Source organism: Bombus pyrosoma, linkage group LG10 (assembly GCF_014825855.1).
Source record: "Bombus pyrosoma isolate SC7728 linkage group LG10, ASM1482585v1, whole genome shotgun sequence".
Classification (NCBI taxonomy): Eukaryota; Metazoa; Arthropoda; class Insecta; order Hymenoptera; family Apidae; genus Bombus; species Bombus pyrosoma.
The window spans coordinates 5,879,941-5,901,527 of NC_057779.1; the positions used below are offsets into that span (position 1 = coordinate 5,879,941).

The following is a 21,587-nucleotide window of genomic DNA, read 5'->3' on the forward strand; positions in this document are numbered from 1 at the left end:
GATAGCCAATGAAAATGAAATATACCTTTAACCAGTTAATCGAGAGAAAAACAAACAACTACGCGTGACTTTGACATATCGAAAACGTAGCTGTCCAACTTTCGATTTGAGTTTTTAAATTCTCGTCTCATTCGACTCGTATTAGATTTATCGCTTGCCCTTTTGGTTCTGTCTTTTCTTTTTTTTTTTTTTTTTTTAACTAATTTCGCTGTTTTCTCTAATTTTTTATTTAACGATGTTGGCATTGTAGTAGGAATTCTGAACGACATGCAATCACGATGCATAACCTCGCTTTTTATCAACCTTTTGGATAAGAGTCCAAGGTAAACTACTTGAATATGATATTTTCCCTCGTAAATAATAACGACGTACCTTCGTTTTATCATCTTCGAAGTGTATACTTCCTTATCCTTCCTTAGTTGTCCACTGGATCATAAGCGTTTTCTTCTGTTACTTCAGAAGCCTCTGGAAGATCGAACGGTGTCAATTTCACGCAACTGCAACAACGTATCGAAAGAAAAATAGAAAGGGTAAAGGAGATGACGGGCCAAAAATAGTAAAACCGATCTGGTAATTTTCATGAAATTACTAATATTCTTTGCCAAAATACTTTTAACGTCCTACTATTTATTCTTTATTTCAAATAAACAATATCGTTTATATAGCACTGCTATCTTGTTCGGATGCTGATGTTTATATCTTCAACGAAACTTTAATGGAATTTTAGCGAGAAATTACCTAAACCAATTCTGCAGCCATCGTGTAAGAACGCTATAGTGATCGGTGGGTCTGAAGGTTTTGGTTTTGCAGCGGCTGATCATCTCTTGTGTAAAGGAGCGCGCGTTAGTGTTTTCCATTTCCAACGAAATCTCACATATCAACATATAGAATCGTTTCAACGATTTTTTTAATATGTTGTCGGTTACTTCACGCTAGAACTACCGATAGTTAACACGAAGCTATTTCTACCAAAACCAGTGAAAATGACTGGTCTTTAAAAAGTACGTAATAATAGAATATTTTTATATTTATCGAGTTATTATTTTCTTACGGAAGCAATTCCATGTTATGTAGTACATTTTTCGTATTATTAATCCATCTGGGACCATCATCCCTAAACGAGGATCGACACATTTATAACATCGTAGAACCAATCATTTTGACTGGTCTGGTATTTATAGTGTTAGCGATCCAACGATCGATCCGGAGTTTTCCTGATAACCGATATCATCATATTGAATGATAAGCAATAAAAAATTTGAAAAACGTGTGGCAAGTTGTAAAAAACGAGGAAACTAGTTAATTGGGGTTCGATAAACAGATTGCAGGATTCTTTTACACTTTGACAGGTACCAGTCCTTTTGACTGGTGTTGGTATAAGTAGCCTTGATACGAAGTTATTTTCAGTTTGAATACATAAAAGACAAAACAAAATTCATTATATTATTCCTTTAGTTATCGTCCGTAATCTTGAGTTGCGTTAATCTTGATCACAGTGTAAATGAAATAACGTAATCAAAACCTAACTCTTATCTTTTATTAATAACATGTACAGCTTGACCGTCATCAACGACTGTCGAATGACTCACGGCAAAACAAAGAAATAATAACAAATTGCAATATTGGCGATCGGTGCTCAGGCTCGTGCCGTCGAGACGCGCGTCTCGTAGGCAGACGTGTATCGTCTACGAAGAAGTTGCGTTCTTCTCATCTCGCTGCATATACGAATTAGCACGAACACATAATAAGATCATGGCCGTAAATCATCAGCTATAAATCATAAAGAGACTCGTAACCGATACTAACGCATACCCTGTCACAGACGCGCAATTATAGGCAGATAGATTTTTGCGAATATTTTCGAAACTAGAACCGTCTGCCGCTTATGTATCGGGAAAAGTTTTCATTCGAGAAAAATGTTGGAAGCTCGTTGAAATCATTTTACGTTGAAACTAGCCTCTATGAGTAAGATCTGTTTCTTAAGATAAATAGCTATCTTGGTTTAAAAATTAAAGTTCATAAATCAATGTATTCGAAACATGAAGAGTAAATTTAAGTTTGAAGATAAAATTTATGTTTCTAGAAACCTTCGAGATAAAAGATGTTCGTTATAATATTTACGGAGCTACTAAATCTTAATTTAGATTCTATATTTAATATCTTGCATAAACATTCACAATACAATAATCAGTTTTAGTATAGTGTAGTCATCAACAAACACGGTCTCGAGTATCAGCGTATAATTAACGTGTTGACAAATTATCTTGTAAACAAATCTATTTCGTTGGCAGAAAAGATAATCAAAATTGAAAGAGAGGAGCGAAGCTAATCGCTCGGATTTTCGAACATTTTTTTTTTTTTTTTATTATTTATATAAATTTTACGATTTGTCCAGTAGGACATTTGGTAAACATATTATAGCTGAAATATACATAGCATGTGGATGGTTAGCCCCAGCGGGATACCATCTTCGTGTTTGTTACGTTATATCCTTTGTGCGATTTTCGAACATTGCAGATCGTCGTAGTAGCTGACGATGATCCTATTGAAGGAAAAATTGCAGTAAAAAAGTTATGCGATTCTTACGGAAAAAACCGCGCTCTCTTTGTTCATTATGACATTAAAAGTGATTGTCACGTTCAAGGTAAATTAATATCGACGAAGATAATGGAATATGATAGTACTAAAAATATATAGTATAACGATAATAAGTAACATGTATAATGCGAGTATAACGACAAACTTTATTTTATCATCGTTTTAGCTGGTTTGACAAACGCTCTCTGCAAGCTTGAAGTGATTCACATTCTTTTCAACAATCTGGATAAAGAACGACTACCATCAAAGTGTCCAACGTCGACGTCGGAACAAGTTCGTAATAATTAAGATAGAAGAAGTAAAATTAACTATAGTGGTTCACGAAGGTAACTAAATACTTGGAACAGAAAATTTCATATGTCATAGCATGTGTATCATAAAAATATTTACGTAAATATAGAATGTTCATAAAGTAAGCTCGCGTAAGTACTTTCGTGAACTAATTGTACGAACAATAAGGATAAACAGTTTAATCACAAAAATTTACAGAACACTGCAACTAAAACGATTCAAATAGGATTGAAGCTTTTAGGAAAGGATCGAGCTGGCTCTAACGGGGTAATAATAAATTGCGCGAGTATTTTTGGTTTCATGGGATGGCCTGAAGATCCCTTTCCGGTTTATTGCAAGAAAGAACCAGCTATAGAAGTGACGAGAGATTTCGCGGTATCCTGCATTACCTATATAATCGTGCAAATGAAACTATTCACTTTGTATCTATTATTTGTGCTTCTTGTATCTATCATTGTTGAATAATACGTGTTTTACTCTACATTAAAGAAAAATTATAAGGGAGAAGAAAAGGATGTTCGTGTTGTAGCCCTTTGTCCAACGACCAAATGTTTCTCCAATATTGGATTACCAGATTTCCCAGAACCTATTCCAAATAAAATAATGAACGAAATGCCAATTTGTATACCGCATTCGTAAGTTAAATTTCATCGTCGTATGGTTATTATTAACGTAATTCGCGTAATTTTCATGTTATTATAACGCTAATGAAGTATAGATAAATTATATTATTTATTGTTATGTCGTAGCAATGAAACAAAAATTCAGTCTACGATTGAAAGATATATTATTCTATGTTATTTATTCTAATTTTTTGTTTTATTTATACTTATAAAAATATCGATAGACGTATAAAATAATTTACGAACACACGTCTATGTGCAGCAAGTATCACATAGGTACTGCTTTGAGCTACATACTAGCGTGGGCAAAGAACGGAAGTGCATGGCTTGTAGAACCAGCGATCAGTGTCCATCAAATTCCTCGATTAATTCATTTTCCGGAGAAAGAAGGTGGACGAGTCGACCCTAAAGTCTATGAGGCACAAGTAAAATTATTTCAATCCACGTTACTTTTCTTTTTTTCTTCTTTTCTTCTCTCACGCGTTTGATTGCTCAACAAGCTCGCTTTTAATGCGTTTGATGTTACAATTTGAAGAGCATTATAGAAGAGTTATTCATCTTATCGTTACCTGCAGTAAACATACGACAAGAAGTACGAATTAATATTGCTTACAGTTATATGATTTAGTGCAGGAAAAACGAATGCATGATACCATCAGATATCGAGTTTTTAGAACTAATTGAATATTTCGGATCATTGGGATGTTTATACTGCTTATGAGATCGGACATATTTGACATTGAAATATTAATATTTAACGCATGTGCAAAAAAGTAATAGAAAGATATTCGTCGATGATTAGACAGATTTTAGATGATAATCTTAAGAACTTAGTACACAACCTAATACTTAGGTATATTAAAAAATGAGTCTCTGTTTACTGATATTATGTTACATATTGATAAATATATTTTTTCGTAAGAATAAAAAAGTTTTGTGACAATACCAGGCTTGTCCAGTGAAAATAGAACCACCGTGCGTCGAACCTAAGGTGTGTGTAGCCAGGAAAAAAGAAATGTGCGCAAAAAAGAAATGGAAAGATGACGATAAAAAATGACCTCTTCCAACAACGTAAGTAATTTTAACAATTGAAAGTAATATATTTACATAATTAAGTTAAAAATATTCCTTCGATTGTTTGACAAATTTCAGAAATCTAGAGATATTTAAATTCTTCCTTCCACATTTCTCTGATTCTTTATCTTACCGTATCTTTTTATTATGATCAAGTGCGGGTTTCAAAATCGTACAACAGGCGAAGGATTTAGACGTTCAATTTAATAAATACGTAGCATAATTTACACGCGTGAGATTACAAAAGAGTTACCACTCCTCCGGTTTCGATGATTTTGAAATACGTTACAGCAATCGATATTTTAAACATCTTTTCCTCATACATATAACCGGCAATTGGTTGGCTTTAGTTTCTGAAATATTCAAATTCCGGTTGTATCAAGACCGGCGCAAGGCTGTCTGGTTCGAAAAAACTAATTTAAATTCAAATCCAATACGTTGATGGTATTCGTGTTTAGTTAGTTATAACAGAAATTTCTTACAGCTTCCGTACGCAGTTGTGCACGGGGCTTTAAGCTCGCACAACCCTCGTTTACGCATACCATAGACGGAAGATAAGAGTTAGATTTCATTTGGATTTGACCAATCAATACCGACCTACGCGCTGCCACAGACGCACAACTACGAGGGTTGTCCAAAAAGTACTACCCGTTTACATCCAGAAGCCATGTAAAACGATGAAATGCACTTACAAAAAGGCCATCCAGCTTCATTCGCGTATTGGCGTGAGTCATACAAAATTTTTTGTTTAAATATTGAATATCGTCGTTGTATCGGTCGTTTAAAACGACGATGCAAACCGTAAATGTCACCGATGACATTTTATGCCTCTGGAACGCCGAAAAAATTCTTGCAAAAGGAATTCAGCATCGATTTACAGCTGTTAACGGTGACAGAACTACGGATATTTGAATTATTATGGATGGATGAATTGTTGAATTCAATAAGGACAGAAAAAATGTACGCGATACGCAAGTTCAGAAAGGTCTCGTTGCAAATGATATTCATTACAGTTTTTTGCAGAATTTCAAGAATCAAACTTGACCGATAATGTTTCGCAAAAGAGAAACGGTTTGAACGATTGCGTAAGAGTACGGCTAATAATTTCCATTATATCATTTCCAAATAAAAATAATAATAATAGTATGCCGAACCGACTACGGAAACGTGTGACGAAGGCACAGAAAAGCTCGTATAACGTTACGATCAATGTATAAGTAAAGCTGATGGTTGCATCGAAAAATAACTTGTTATGTATGCCAAAGTTACGGATCAATAAATCTTCTTAAAATGTATTCGTACGCTTGTTATTTCAAAACGGGTATTAGTTTCTCCACGACCTTCGTATAAGCAGAGTATATTGTTGCGATACCAAGAGTTTCTTTCGAATATCTCAGAAACTAAGGTCGATCGTTGGTCATATGTATAGGAAAAGGCTTTACAGCTGTTGAGCAACAAAATCATCGACAATTTCACCATTAACACGATACAACTGGCATATATAAACGATTCTTCGATGAGGAATATTGATAATCGTTTCAAAATAATAATAGTAGTAGTAACCATATCCAAACCCAAACCTTTCGATAATGCCCGCCTCTTAATATAATAATCAAGCAAATTCTGCTAAAGTATAATATAACTTCGTTGAATATAAATTTGAAGTTATACGAGAAATTACGTTTATCACTTTGACTGTCGAACGAACCTAATACAATCGTGGCAAAGTGTTCAACTTGCTTAAATTAAAAGTAACGCAACTCTTGGGTAATTAGGAAATTAACAACGTGTTACATAAAAATGTTACATAAAAAAAAAAAAAACGACTGTAAGCGTAGAATAAAGATTTTTTTACGGTACGCGACGATATTAGCGATAAAAGTAATTTTCAATTGCTCCCAAAATATTCAAGGTTGAAAAACACTGAACTATTTATATGTATGTATATAGGTACGTATGTAGCTGAAAGCTGTATACGTACATAGTAAGATTATAAATTGAAACGTTAAACTTTAAACGGTAATACTGATCGATCTAGCCACGCTCAGGATTGCAGGAGAATTATTTACCTGTCTGTTTAGAAAAAAGAAATAGTTCCGAGTGACAATATCTTACAAGCTTGAACAAAGTTCGAGCTTTTTATCTCCCCTAAGATGTTTCAACATGCGAATGTTTCGATCAGCAAGCGTATAAAGTTTAATTTTGCGACCTCGCTATATCGTTTTCTACTACGATATATATATATATATCTCTATTGTTTGTTTACATATCTAATCACTTGTAGACATATTTCAATTCAAAATATTTCAACACATCCATATTTCTTCATCTGGAAAGTAATCTATATTGTATAACTGTCATTTATATATCTAGAGCTGTACACAAGTACTAGACCTATAAATAGGATGTTTTGGAAACTTTAATGTAAACGATTCAAAGTAAAAGACTCTATTTGAACTTTCGACAGTGTTTGATTGTATGTAATTATACTACTTTTAAGGATTTTCCCAGTAAGTGATTGAAAGAGTGCTGAAAGAATGAATGTGAGACACTCAATTGTAGTGATCGTTGGAGGAGGAAGCGGTATCGGTTGTAGCTGTGCTGAACAGTTTTTGAGTTCCAGGGCTGAGGTAACTCTTTGTTGAGTGTAAAAATATTTGGTTGGTGATAAGGATGGTTAAATACATTCGCAATCTGGTTATCTTCGTTCAAGTATTAAATTTACCGAAAGGAAGAAAATTCTGAAATAAAAAAATATCCTGATACAAAATCTGGTAATTTTTATTCAAATCGTATTGGTAATTTTGTTCAGTTCGTGGCAATTTTGGATTTACCAGACTCAAATGGAAGAGTCGTAGCGGATACATTGGGCATTCAGCATGGTTCACACCGTGTGGATTTCTTCGCCTGTGATGTCACAAACAAAAACCAAGTAAATGGTAAGATACGATAAGTAACAAGAGTAAATTGAAGCTTATTCCGTTAGAAAAAAATATCAAAATCAATAGATCGATTTAATTTAAACAGCGAGCTTCGACAAGATCACACAATTGTTAGGGAGCTTCGATGTTCTCGTCAATAGCGCAGGAGTTTTGACCAATGGCGAAAATTGGCAACACATGATAGATGTGAATTTCGTAAGTATATCGGCGTATACTTCTTAAATTGTAAATAAATAAATTCAACTATTACTTACAGATGTGGATGTTTATGCATTCATGGGAAATTAGACATACTAGTAAAAATTAGATACCGTATATGCAAAAATAAATACAATACTCAGCTAGTTGCTTTTGTAATGAATTTTTCAGCAGCCAAGTAATTAACCCCGATAGAGTCGATCAATTTCATTTCTATGTGATTCGATCAACTATTCGTTTCGACGCTAATTGATAATAATTGCAGACTGGACTCGCACATACGACTCTAAAGGCCATCGATTTAATGGGTAAACACAACGGTGGTAAAGGTGGTACAATAGTAAATATTTCCTCCATGGCTGGTCTCGCACCTGTAATTTATTATCCAATTTATGCTGCAACGAAACATGCCATCGTTGGATTTACCAATAGTTTATCGGTAAAATTGGCTTTAAAGAATAGACACACACACACACACACAGAGTTTCTTAAAGCGTGATATATTATATAATTATTATACTATTAAATAATTAAATAATTTGAACAATATTTAAACAATTAATATCGACGTTACAACGATCGATTAAATTAAGGAAACATTAAAATATGCTTAAACTATACTATTCTTTTATACAGCTCAGTTACAATGAAACTGGCGTTCGTATGATGCTGGTGTGCCCTGGCCGTACAAACACTCCCTTAGTCTCAAACTTGTACAATTTTGAAAATCCACATTTAACTTTTCTTAACGTTAATAGAGCGTTGATGTGTTTAAGAGCATCGGGAAATCAATCGTAAGTATTTTAGGAAATATTAAATAGCCGTCTTAGGATCATAATAATTTAATATTTAATACTCATATAGTAGGTTTAATCTATTAATCGAAATGTAAAATATTTATACAACCAAACTCGCATCAATCTAAACGTAATAATTTGTTAACAAGCACCAAGCAATTGTCGTTAGAGTATTGATGTTGCTAATGAAATAAATACGTAATAATGATTATTCTTTTCTTTATTGAAAATAATAAGCGAGAAAGATAAGGTTCTTCGGTATTTTTAGACGTTTTGCGACTTATATAAAAATAATTATTAATTTGTACTAATTTTTCATTTTATCATAGGCCAGATTGCGTGGCCAAAGCGATAATCCGGTTGATAGAGAAAGAAGGAAATGGCGCTATATGTTTGGTGCATGATGGGCAACCACCTTATATCGTTAATATGCAGACACTCGATAATTTAGTGAAGCGTCCCCTCTAAACATAAACTGTATGATATTTGCGAAATCTGTAAGTGTAAATCACGTAAAGTTTCTATGATTTCTTATCCATTGATAATACAATAATTTTATCGATCGTCGCCTTAATATTTCATTTTGATCAATCGATATATTTCATTTTGATTGATAATAAATACATTAATACATTGTCACAAATTATCCTAAATGCAAATGCATTAATCACGCTTATGGACTGGCAAAGTAAAAATTTTCTATACTGTTTTGTGCGAATATTTTTATAAAGTTTTGTAAAATAAAGTATTAGCAAATACAAAAATGGAAACAAGAATGTTCTTTTTTCATAATGTGATCTTCGTAACGTAATTTTATTTTATCTTATTCGTCCCATACCGACCAAATCTAATAAAATCACTACACTATGAATATTTGTACAAATTCACATTTTTGCAAATATCGACAGACAAGCGAAAGTTCAGTGCAAATGTACTTTATCTTAAAAATATTGTTTGATGCGTTTTGATCCTGTCATGTGTTTACACGAATCGCTAAATTCCATGAGATACAAGAATTTAAAAAAGAAATTAATTTTAAGCTGCAGTTACGTTATTTACCATAAAAAGTCTATCGTAATGGAGCACTTGCGAACGATCAAGTAAATTCGAATAATAATTGTTAAAATCATTAAGAACCACTATCCTATTTGAAATTGTAAACTATAAGAAACTCGTATATTTAATATAACGATCTCATTAAATATTTCTTTTCTCTACATTCGCAAAGTTTCCTAATAATCGATTCAAATATTCTCCACATTAAATTCCTAGCTCTATTTGTCCTCCTTTGATTTTATAAACGGCTTGAATGATTCAGATTATGATATGTCAGATTCAAATTTTGATCTATGTCTTACCTAATTTATTTCTAAACTTTTTCATTAACTTTTAAGTCGAAAGATTAAATTATTCATGTGGATTACTTATGTAATATCAGAAAGATTACTTACGACGAGCTCTGTTAGTAATAAAATTAAAATGTAAAATAGTCATTTCATTGCAACTAAATTCTATATTGTAACAGCCACGCGTACTCTGTGTTCGACGAGTATAATCGTCGTCGCTTACTTTTCGCGACGCGTTTTAGGTACACGCTTTTCAAAGAGGTCGCAGCAGTTAATTGGTTGATCATACGCAGACTCCGTCAAATATTTTGACAATTTCGTACGAACCAACCTAATGCGTACTTTCGCGAGCAAATAAATATTTCCTGTATAATACTTCTCCTCTTACGCAGCGTTGTAACTCAATAAATCGACAGAAATAAACACGGCGTTTGCGGATACCGTGGCACCTCGTGCCGAATTTTTTCTCCATCGATCGGCGTATAATTCGATCCTGTTTACCCGCAGATTCGCGGTCACATTACCCGTCAGATGACCACGAAAGACATTCGATCTCGGTACGATTTATTCTCGATTTCTCGTGTTTCATCGGTCACCGTTGTCACCTGTCGCCGTAAGAACCAGCCGCCAAGATATATTCGATTCGCGAGGTTTCGCGCGTGAACGCCGCGGGAACCACCGTCGTATCTGGTGAGAAATAAAACGGGGAAACATTCGTTTCTTTGCCAGCGATCGATCATGAATATCGAGGGTAAGATCGCGCTCGTCACCGGCGGAGCGAACGGAATCGGCTTCTGCGCCGCCCGGAAACTCCTTCGAAATGGAGCGAAGGTAATAAAACTTAATAAATCGTAGCAACAATGGTTATATAGTAGATCCAGAGAGTTTCGATTCTTAATCTTGTTATGTTCTTTCGCTCATTTTCCACACAATTATATTTTCCTAACGTTAGGAGATATCCTAAGTTTCAACAAAATATGGAAACATACTTATTGGTACGCATAGCTTGCCTACTCGATTCTACTTTGAATATCATCTTTGATCGTACAAATCATGTTTGTTGCTAGAACGAGAGCGAGATTGAAATGTAGAAAGTTGTTGAAAATTGCAGCGGCGTTAGGAATCGAAATTCTCATAACCTGACTATTCCTCTTAATCCATTTAGGAGCAATAACTTATATAATGTTACACGTTATGTTATATAATGTTATAGTGTTAGCAGCACCTTGATTATCCCAACTGGTTAGTTACGGTTTATTAAAATAAACAGTAGTAATAAATTAATTTTAACATCGTGGCCAAAGTGCTCCGTAGGATTGAGAATAGTAGATTGCAAGTAACTTTGTATGTAGGTGCAAGTGACACAAAAGTCGCGCTCAATTAACTTGACCTTTGATTTTTGCCAAGTCTTCTACACGCGAATTCATCTGAAAAAATGTGTCCTAAAATTAGTATAGAGAAGTATATATATATATATATGTATGTATGTACATAATTCCAATTATAAATAATTATATCGATAAATATCAGATAAGAGGCTTTTCTTGATCTTTTCTGAAGTTTTAGTGATAATATTCAAAAAGAAGGTATAAGATTAGCTTATCGATCGATCAGGTAAACGTTGTAAGAACGCTATACGTCTAAAATCAGGACTTGGAAGAGATTTTCGGAAATAGTAGGAAGGACCACCATAAGGGTTCGTACAAATTCTTCGCCTCTGCTTCGAAAATAACGAATTCCATGGGGAAGTCGCGAGGATCGTTGAGATTCTAATTCTTTTGGAATAACGTTCTAATCGGTAACGCTAGAAGACCGAGATTGTCGATCGGCAAGCTGACCTCTGGGATGAGAAGAAGAAAGTCATTTGGGGGTAAACATGATATTTAAGCGACTACATCGATAATCATAGTCATTCGGATCACAGTTCAGTTTCAAAGTCAAGTTTATCCGTAAAGTCTATGTTTGACTTCGTACACGAAGCTTTAATTCGAAATTGAGTCAGAAGACTCGGTCATACGCGTGTTTCGATTAGACAAGGTTGGGTGGTCCTTCTGTCTCTATCAATCTTTTTTCATCCAATTGTTCTATGGTAAATGTGCAAATTCTCTGAGCAAACCAGCTGAGCGTGATAAATGTACCTTTATGTATTTTAGACGGTGGCTCTGTTGGATCTGAACGATTCCGGTGGTGAGAGCGCAGCCGCTGAATTGAACAACGAGTTTGGCAAAGACCGCGCCATCTTCATCGCCTGCGATGTGTCGAAGAGCGAAAAACTTAAAGGTACATGCAAATTATTAAAATTTTCTTTATCTCTTGATAAGATTTAGATTGATTGAATACGATTATCGCAGTCGTAAGAAACGAGAACACACGACAAAAGGAAAAATCGTATTATCATAATAAACGATACATCTTGAAAGCATGTTGCAGCATAATACTGAAATAAATCTATATAAGCTGGAACCGATGGAACGATCGTTTTCTTCTAAATCAATGTTGTCAAACAAACGACGATCACAATAGAAAATTTCGTGAAGATTGTTGTTAGATAATATAGTCCAAAGTCAATTATCACGAACGAAAAGATAAATAGCTCTTTATATATGGTGCTTACGTAGCTTTTATGTATTTATGTATATCTAAATATTTTTTGCTCATTAGCATAAACATGATTCAATCCGTAATAAAATTTGCATTTCACGAATCCACGTGTATTCTTAACGTTTATCAAGTGTAGGAGTGTAGGAGTTTATGTCCAATAATTAATTGATACACTACATTTTTATTTACCCTTTATATAGCGTTGTAATGCATAATATTTATCACTAATTTTAATTTATATGCAGAATCGTTCAAAAAAGTTGTCGACATGTACGAGACATTAGATATTCTCGTCAACATCGCGGGCATTATGGACGATGCGGATTGGGAAATAATGGTTGATGTCAACTACGTAAGAAATTTCTGTATCCTGCATACAAATATTATATAAATAAATATATATATATAACTTTTGCTACTTAGAGTGATAACGTGGCTAAAAAATATTTCTATGTCTATCCCCGTAATTCGGTATTTAAAATACGTATCTATAATTTCTACTTTCCGAATCCATTTACATATTTAGCAATAAGTATGCAAATCGGTATTAATAAAGGAATTCGGTTCCTTTATTAATTTTGCAAACTTATTTAAATAACTTATTCAAATTCAGCAGCCCCTTCGATAGCAATATTTTTTAATTTTATCAATTTTATCAATACATAAAAATGAAAGACAAATTATCGTGATAACAATCTCATCCATGATGATATAAAAGTGATCTGCTTCATTCATAGTTTTTAAGGATTAATAATTAATTTGTTTGCCGCTGGTAGAAAGGCATCGTTCATGGAACTATCTTGGGATTACATATTATGGGGAAGTATAAGGGTGGCAATGGTGGAGTCATCGTAAACATGTCCTCTGTAGCTGGCCTCGAGGGCATCCCCATAGCGCCAATTTATGGCGGGACGCAGTACGCCATTGTTGGTTTCACTCAGTCGTTGAAGGTAAAAAAAGTAAAAAGAAAAAATTCTACTTTGAGTATCAATATACAAAAAAATGAAAGTTTAAAATACATGAAAATACTTTGCACTTTACTTTGCTTTTATGTCTCGTACTCAAATACAAAGGTATTTCAAAAATGTCTGGCAATATTCTGGATACGTTTTGAACATATTTTCTGAAAGCTTCGCGATATCTTCTAAGTTAAAATAAACATAAAATTGAAATTTTTAATATGTCCCGGAAAATGTATTTTTTCCCAGTTGTGACACTTTTAAAATAAAATAGAACATACACAGTTACGCAATAAGCTTTTGTATTTTCTATGTTCATATGTAAGTGCGTACCTTCTTAATGGAGTGAAATTATTCTCACAATTGCCATTTCTGTGGATAAGATTTCTGAAAAAAAAAAAACATTTTATTCTCCAACATAGCATTATTATGAGAAAACTGGTATCCGTATGCTGACGATATGTCCTGGACTAACGACCACAGCTATGGCTGCCAGATTTATGTCCTCCAAAGAACACGCTATGGATCTTCTCGATGAAGAAACCGCGGCTATAGCAATGGCCTCTATGCAGAAACAACCGTAAGCAGAGAGTACAGATTAAAATTCCATGAATTTTTTGAGAAAACAGCTACAGCATCGAACATAAGTTTATTTGCAATATTATACATTTTTAATTTCCAATTCTTCAATTTTCAATTTTATACAAAATTGTCGTACAAAAAAAATCATTTATTTTGTCGTTGCAGATGAAGTAGCTTATGAAAATCTTAACAAAATTTTCAATGTTTACAGCTTTCGTTGAAAATAATATCACATAAATGACATTCTCTTAGATATAACACGATATATCTGTTTAAGGTTTAGGGATTCCCTGCTCTTTACGTATCGTTTCAATTCTATCGGAAGTAAATCATGTATATCTTATTTAAAATTGCTTTCTCTTTACTGATTTTCCATTTTTCATTCATACTAGACACCGACTAAACAACATATCATTGTTTGGTGTTCTTAAAATACTTAATATATAAATACTAATATCTAGAATACTACCAAAATATAATTTAGTTCTGAAAATAATATATTATATCTTATCTTGTCTTATCTTACTATATCTGAAAAAAATAGATTATTATAGTTAAATTAATTATTTCACATATTAATTTCAATGTACACGTGATATATTGACTCGTCTGATTCCATTAGAAAATGCATCTATTTGAATGAAATAATATTTGTTAACAGGCCAGAACATGTAGCCACTGCTATTATCCAATTAATCGAACACGGGAAGAACGGCGCCATTTACGTCATCGAAAACAATCAACCTGCATACGCGATCGAAATTCCTAGTTATAGCGCCTTAAAAGTCCCTATATAAACATTAGTGTAACCAGAGAGACAAACCTAGTTAAAATATTATTAATTAGATACTGATTTGACTTTTGGATAGCAAAGACCGATTGAATTCTATTGCTGTATCATTCCTTTTTTATTGAAAATTTATATTAATAATATTTTCGTTATATATATTTAGTTATTAAACAATATGATTAAGTTGAAACTTTGCCGATATTTGAATCACTTGGAAACGCGCGTTTCTTGCCCGCCATCTTTGTGACATCACGATTCTCTGTACATGGTGTACGTTCACGTACACATATGATCTGATATGTAGTTATATATGTAAATTAAGTTAAAAAAATCCAAGTCTAGCGCCGTTATATACGTGAGTTCAGTACGTGCTTCTTTTTAATTTTTAATCTTTTTAATTTCTAATTTTTCTTGTAATTTTCTTCTTCATTAACGTTTAAAGAAAGAAAATATACATTGATAATTATTGCCTCCTGAACTCTTAACATAATCGGTTCAGTGTATACAGCAATCGAATCATAATTCACGCAGATATTTCATATTTACTATTTTGTAAGTGTTATTATTTGATTATGTATATAATATTTATGCAAGTTCGTATTATTGGATATGTAATTGAAAGAATATAATCTAGGTAAAGAATCATTTTACCTAGCAAATAGTATAACGAGTACTATAAATGCTTTGGATGTTTTATGTATCTTTGCATATTATGTGCATTCTGTATGTGTATTTTCTTTTCTCATAATTTTCTATATTTTAAGAAAGAAAACAATCATACATTCTGGTATTAAGACACGCGTGATTTCCATAATTTATTATATTTTAAATACTCCTATCTTCATTGCAAGTAAAAAGCAGATGCTAGACATATCGTTTGGGATTCCCCTTCTTAATATTAAAAAATAAAATACGACAATGTAAATTGTCTGAAAAAGCGTTCTGGACGAAATTGAAAATTTATAATAAATCTTACTGTTCGATACAAAATAATAGTTGAAAGGTCAATAAATATAATTTACGTTAATAATTATTTATTTGTTATATAATGTTCCAAGTGTCTTCGTGTGTTACAACTACAAGTAACAGCGTGATATAATGTACATTATAATTAAAACAGAAGAAGAAGAGAATATATGAAAATCTAAAACGATGAAAATATATTTTATTCGTTTTAACTGTACGCAGTTTATTTTTATCAAATGATTATTCTTATTACGAAAGGCGCATGTAAAATCAAATCAAAAAGGCGTAAAACAAATTATTACATATACAGGGCGTTAATTTTAAATCGAACATCCAAGCTATTTCTGCTGTTAAATGCTAACAATAACAAAGACTGACTAATTTTATTAGACTTATCGCATTGAAAATAAGCAAAAACGCAAAACGGCATCCCTGTGTTCATGTCTCCTTGTCATTTCTTGTCTTCCAATAAAGATAAGGTCAACATATCTCTCTTAAACTAATCATTTTTAGGCAAAATTATGTTCATATTTTTTGGCGAGAACAAAAATGAATATCACAAAGACTGGTGCATAAAAAAAAAAAAGATATGTAGATCCACTTAAGGAAATGTGAATGACTTTGCAGGGATCAGCCAGGATAGCCTTCAACAATATCTAGAAAGCTTCTTATCGTTAGTCAAATTTGCTTACCTTTAGTAGTGGCGCAAATAACTTAGATTTCAAATTTAAAATTAATCCCCTGTTTACATGCTCTTACATGTTAATCGACATTACGTATTTATGTATATGCGCTTTTATATAACACATTGCTCCATATTAATCTTTCCAAAACACATATTATTTTATATAATTTCATTCTGTAATCAGTCCTTCTTTGATTTCGAACGACCATTCAGATCCGTCTACTGGAAAACCGAATATTTTGCAGAAATCACGGTAAGTGTTTCATGAAAGTGATTATCGATGTTTCTCTCTTTAATTCAGAGTTATTCGAACTTTTTCGTTTTCATTTTTATTTTTAATACCTGAGTCAATAGCTTTTTATTTCAGTTTAGATATCGACACTGATAACTAACGACAGTTGCAGTATAATCGTTATTCAATGTACGTATTGTCATTTATCGTTAAATAGAAAATGTTGTTTCGAAACAAATCGAATGGAAAAAAAAATGTTTCATGGAAAATAGCTGTATAAGACAGAATGGCGAATCGAAAATTTGTATTTTTTCCATCCATTGAACAATTAAATAGGAGCAATATTAATTTAGATGCGGCAGAATTTTTTTTCCGTGAACTTTTTCTTTTTTCAACTTTATGAATAATACATTGAAAAAGAGCGAAAAATACATATTCACGTAAGATAGATGCTAGATGATAATATGAAAATGTAAGAAATACCGTAGTCTTCCACCAACGTCACAAACGTGATCTTCTCCCACTACTTCTTGCTATCACTATCATTGCAAATCAACCAATAGGAAGATTCTGTCGTAAATCTTATATATCTTAGTTACCTTATAAAACCTTTTCAAGCAATAGACATATCGTACAGAACTGGCGAACGAGAAATATTATTCTCACGCTCCGTATCATCGTAAACAAGAACACTGAAAGTACAGTCAGCATGTAAGAGAGTGATATTTCATCATCAGAAGATTAATAAATCTAATTTAATAAATTATTGAAAGTCAGAACTTTTACACGTTCTTTGCTTAGCATCTCTTTCTCGTGTTTTCTTACTTCTTTTCTCCATGGAACAACAATGAAGAGGACAAATTTCTTTTCAGATAATGAACAACGTACAGGACAAGACCGTTTTGATCACCGGTGGAGGTAGTGGACTCGGTTTAATTTATGCTGAGAGACTATTGCAAGATGGAGCGAAGGTAAATTTTTATAAATAAATCATGAAAATCTTCTCTTCCTGTCACGGTCTTATCGTTTGTTAAAAAATAATGATATCGTTTATAGGTAGTTGCTATCATAGACTTAGACAACTCGTCCGTACAAGTGGCAGTGTCCCAATTGGAAATGGAATTCGGCAAAGGAACCGCTAAATATTTCCCATGTGATGTGAGCAATGCTGAACAATTTGAAGGTATTTTGAAATAAGCTACTACACATAGCTATTCCTGTCAAAAATATACTTTCGATTCATTCAGACGTATTTATATTCGTTCTCTGTTGTTTTTCAAAGTAACGTCATTCTTCCCCGTTATTTGGGTTCTCGATTTAACGTATCGACCAAATCTTTTGTTATTGATAATTGTGATTTTCCAAAAAGTAACTATCCAATCAAAAGAATGTGCGAAATCAGATACAATTATCATTCACTATTTTGGAATGAATAGTTTCTTGTCGGTCGTTTGCCTTTATACATTGAAATTAGATAGTTTATATACTTGTATTAAATATCCTGTAACATTTGTATATATTTCCAAATTTATTTCTAACTTGACTAATGATATACTATAACAGTGATAATGTAATTTTACTTTGCATCACTAATTGAGAATTAAGAATGGATAATTATATATTTGTTCTTTCTCAGTTCACCGGATTATAATTTACTATAATTTTACAGCGACCTTCAAAAAGGTTTGGGATACTCTGGGTGGCCTGGACATTCTTATTAACAATGCTGGTTTACTTAATGACATAAAATGGCAGCGAACTATTGGCGTTAACATTGTAAGTACAACATTTTTAACGAAAGAAAATGTCACAGTCTGTTGAGATGTAGAGAAGAAGTTAAAGTATTCATTGACGAAGAACATTATCGATTACCTTAGCTTTATAAGCATATTCTGAAATTTGCATACTTTATGCTGTAAAACCGAAGAAATAATACCGTTCGTTACTTGCTTCACGTTAGAAAAATTATTATTTCGTATTCGCATGTTTTGTATTATTATATATGTAATTAGAAAAATTACAACATTAACGATGTAAATAAGATAATTAATGAAAAATTGTAGAAAGTAAAAACTCTATAAAAAAAAAAGAAATGTGGTTAAGTGATTAACATTAGCTTCAAATCATATACAAGGTGATTGAAACAATTATCCTGAAAAATGCATCGGTATGTTTCATGTTGTAAAATTGAAAAATCATTTAACGCTATGACGATCGACTGGTTTCGAAGGATAGCTTCTACGATGTTTATAGAAAAACTTAATAATTTCAACTGAATATATCATATCTCAGATGACAGCTGGCAAACCATTTCTCTAAATCTGTAAACGGACTTTAAATTTAATGCAAAGTTATTAGATATACCGTGGAGGTATATGGATCCTTGTTTTGTACTTCTTTCTTTGCCCTCGATATTTTATATATTTTTTTATGTTACATACATTACGCACATTCTGTACTTCTTTGTATCCTTAAATTTTCGTTTATAGCTTAGTCATAGTAATAATTAGGCTAATAATTGAGTCGTTCAGAAGACACAGTCGTGTTCTCCACAAATTGTCTTCATTTTTCATATCATCCTCACAATAGAATATTAATAATGTACTTATGTAATGTAGCAAAGAAGGTAACACGCATTTGATGAGTTCGTCTTTCTGGAAACTTAGTTTAAAAACTAACATGACACCACTGTAGCATCATTGGTAATAACATTAATTTATAATTACTAATTTTTGATAATGTATTAATGTTGATTGGTAATTTCATCAATTGTTTCAATTTAAGAACGGCGTAATCCAAGGATCTTTGCTCGCTTTGGATTATATGGGCAAACACAAAGGTGGCAAAGGAGGCACCATAGTAAACATCGCATCGATCGTGGCTCTGAAAATCTTCTCTGAAATACCTATTTATTGTAGCAGCAAACACACTATCTTGGCGTTCAGCCGTTGCATACAGGTAACTATAATACATATAGAGTAGATCGGGACACGTAAAAAGCACGATAAGAGTTGATTCAGCATTCTAAAATAAAGAAAAAAGCGTTCATATAAATACATTTCCAACGTATGACCTCGTTCTTGAATAACAGCTTGTTTTATGTTTACCTATAATAGTTACATACCTACGTTTAGTGAAATTGTTCCAATTTTTCAACAAGACATCGTAGATCGTCGAGTTTGTTCGAACAGCTTACAATTTTTTACGATTTGTAGGCAATCTTGGTCGCCAGATTGACGGAGATTTTCAACGCTATCGTAGCTAATAATCGAATGAATTCATTCTCTTTTGATCGAATGATTATGGATTGAATGAATCGAATAAAACCAGCACGATCTATCATCCGTTTGCCACGAAATCGTTCATTCGAGTAATTTCGCATTACAAAATAAACACGAAACTCGAAAACAAGCTGATGCTCAGTGTGTGTTTATATGAATTTTCCTTTTTACTTCAACGTGCTGAATTAACACTTATCGTACATCATCCCTGTATAAACAAATGTATATTGTCAGATTGAAGAAACGGCTGATAGAGATTCGTGGCCATAACTTTTGCCAGTTTTGTCATAGGATTTATTTTCAGAAAATGAAGTATAAATTTAGAATTAACAAGTATACATTAAATCTTATATAAAAGCTATATACTGTAAGCCCTATTTGAGATAATGCATATATACATATATATGTATTGGTTTATTTAAGAATTTCCATTTTGTATTATAGCGTTTATATACTAACTAACTGATTCCATGTAAATGTATTACGTTTCACAACATTCGACAGTAATATCGTATAACGAAGAAAAATTTAATGCTATGTAAATGAGAGGTAGAATCTGATATGTAAATGTATTACGTTTCATAACGTTTGACAGTAGTTTCGTATGACAAAACAAATTTAATGCTATGTAAATGAAAGGTGGAATCTGATAAAGAAGAACCTTTCATTGGATAATTAGAGTATATAGAAATAGTTTTTGTAATTTTACAAGAATACTGACCCAAAAATTTATACGTTTATACTAATTGTCTCAGGAACACTTCGACAAAACTGGCGTTCGCATTCTTGTGCTTTGCCCTGGTGCCACAGCAACGGCGCTCCTGGATGATGTGACAGAGAAATGTTTAGACTTTGTTGATCAAAATACTATTAAAACATTGCTAGAATCACTGCCGATACAATCGTAAGTACTCACTTACATGTTACTCACTTCGTCTCACAGTTTTGAACGTAATCTAAAGTTGTTTGAATATAGAGAAAATGAAATTGTGCTCTTAATGTAATATAAATGATATTACAGTATATTGTTTTTGTTTTTATATCACCAGAACGCAACACGTAGGAAGAGGCATGGTACAGTTTCTCTTGAAAGGTGAAAATGGAGCTGTCTGGGTCATTGAAAACAAAGAACCACCATACGCTGTTGAGTTTCCACCTTACAAAAAGGTGGAGGTGAAGCTCTAAAGACGAATGACTAATCTTTTATATTGTATTATTAATTTGTCCCATTTTGTACTTAAAGAAGACTTCTGAAACAACTGAAATTCAAATAATGGTATTTAACGTACTTTAGCAAATTACAACCTATATACAAGCATATATAACGTAAAAAAGACATTTTTCTTAAAATAAATAAATTATTGAAAGAAAAAGCCTATCGTGTCGGATAGATTTTTCACGTTATATGCTAAAAGCGATATCTTTAAGAATTGTAACTAGAACTGAGTATAAGAATATCGCAGGAAATAAACGCTGCTATATAATTACTTTATTGGTCAAAATTATTTGATAGAAGATCGCCTTTAGAGTACAAAGTGAAAAATCTATCTTGCCAGAAACTTTTATACGCCACTGTAAATCACAAAAATATTCACTTTTTCGTAAGTAAAATGAAAATTAAA

General features: G+C 32.6%; 4 protein-coding genes across 7 annotated transcripts in view; 3 read left to right on the forward strand and 1 right to left on the reverse strand.

The window, feature by feature from the left end:
• LOC122571585 (kelch-like protein 10) overlaps positions 1–21,587 on the reverse strand; it is a 52,652-nt gene that overhangs the window by 22,133 nt on the left and 8,932 nt on the right. Inside the window, exons 1-3 of one of the 3 annotated variants that reach the window (XM_043735532.1) lie at positions 1,052–2,598; positions 739–938; positions 373–497 (exon numbers count right to left, since the gene is read on the reverse strand). In XM_043735532.1, the coding sequence (XP_043591467.1) occupies positions 373–386 (14 nt within the window). In that variant the 5' untranslated portion in view covers positions 387–497; positions 739–938; positions 1,052–2,598. Of the gene's footprint in view, positions 1–372; positions 498–738; positions 939–1,051; positions 2,599–21,587 lie in introns of those variants that run through there. The other 2 variants (XM_043735534.1, XM_043735533.1) reach the window with 2 other exon arrangements.
• LOC122571595 lies at positions 108–5,881 on the forward strand. The gene is made up of 9 exons (XM_043735553.1): positions 108–323; positions 460–570; positions 728–842; positions 2,518–2,644; positions 2,765–2,871; positions 3,088–3,264; positions 3,379–3,524; positions 3,775–3,937; positions 4,462–5,881. The coding sequence occupies exons 1-9, from the start codon at positions 268–270 to the stop codon at positions 4,567–4,569; spliced, it is 1,110 nt and encodes a 369-aa protein (XP_043591488.1). The 5' UTR covers positions 108–267; the 3' UTR covers positions 4,570–5,881.
• On the forward strand, positions 5,191–9,958 carry LOC122571592 (15-hydroxyprostaglandin dehydrogenase [NAD(+)]-like). Of its 2 annotated transcripts, none has more exons than XM_043735547.1 (6): positions 5,191–5,311; positions 7,399–7,525; positions 7,614–7,723; positions 7,992–8,165; positions 8,363–8,520; positions 8,853–9,957. In XM_043735547.1, exons 1-6 carry the CDS (start codon positions 5,264–5,266, stop codon positions 8,989–8,991), a joined length of 756 nt encoding a protein of 251 aa, XP_043591482.1. In that variant the 5' UTR covers positions 5,191–5,263; the 3' UTR covers positions 8,992–9,957. The 2 variants fall into 2 exon arrangements, with proteins under 2 accessions (XP_043591482.1, XP_043591481.1); XM_043735546.1 differs by lacking the exon at positions 5,191–5,311 and adding an exon at positions 6,022–7,216 and having other exon boundaries at positions 8,853–9,958.
• On the forward strand, positions 10,473–21,338 carry LOC122571687. Its single transcript, XM_043735750.1, has 13 exons — positions 10,473–10,700; positions 12,023–12,149; positions 12,716–12,822; positions 13,247–13,420; positions 13,852–14,009; positions 14,673–14,805; positions 16,508–16,705; positions 17,557–17,655; positions 17,741–17,867; positions 18,354–18,460; positions 19,469–19,642; positions 20,721–20,869; positions 21,015–21,338. The coding sequence occupies exons 1-13, from the start codon at positions 10,608–10,610 to the stop codon at positions 21,148–21,150; spliced, it is 1,782 nt and encodes a 593-aa protein (XP_043591685.1). The 5' UTR covers positions 10,473–10,607; the 3' UTR covers positions 21,151–21,338.

Bases quoted from the DNA above. Each gene is read 5' to 3' on its own strand.
- LOC122571595 (XM_043735553.1), top strand. From the start codon at position 268: ATGCAATCACGATGCATAACCTCGCTTTTTATCAACCTTTTGGATAAG. The intron at 571-727 runs GTAATTTTCATG...ATGGAATTTTAG, and splicing joins AAAATAGTAAAACCGATCTG to CGAGAAATTACCTAAACCAA. The intron at 2,645-2,764 runs GTAAATTAATAT...TCATCGTTTTAG, and splicing joins AAGTGATTGTCACGTTCAAG to CTGGTTTGACAAACGCTCTC.
- LOC122571687 (XM_043735750.1), top strand. From the start codon at position 10,608: ATGAATATCGAGGGTAAGATCGCGCTCGTCACCGGCGGAGCGAACGGA. The intron at 14,010-14,672 runs GTAAGCAGAGAG...ATTTGTTAACAG, and splicing joins GCCTCTATGCAGAAACAACC to GCCAGAACATGTAGCCACTG. The intron at 17,656-17,740 runs GTAAATTTTTAT...TATCGTTTATAG, and splicing joins TATTGCAAGATGGAGCGAAG to GTAGTTGCTATCATAGACTT.
- LOC122571592 (XM_043735546.1), top strand. From the start codon at position 7,124: ATGAATGTGAGACACTCAATTGTAGTGATCGTTGGAGGAGGAAGCGGT. The intron at 8,166-8,362 runs GTAAAATTGGCT...TCTTTTATACAG, and splicing joins GATTTACCAATAGTTTATCG to CTCAGTTACAATGAAACTGG. The intron at 8,521-8,852 runs GTAAGTATTTTA...ATTTTATCATAG, and splicing joins AGAGCATCGGGAAATCAATC to GCCAGATTGCGTGGCCAAAG.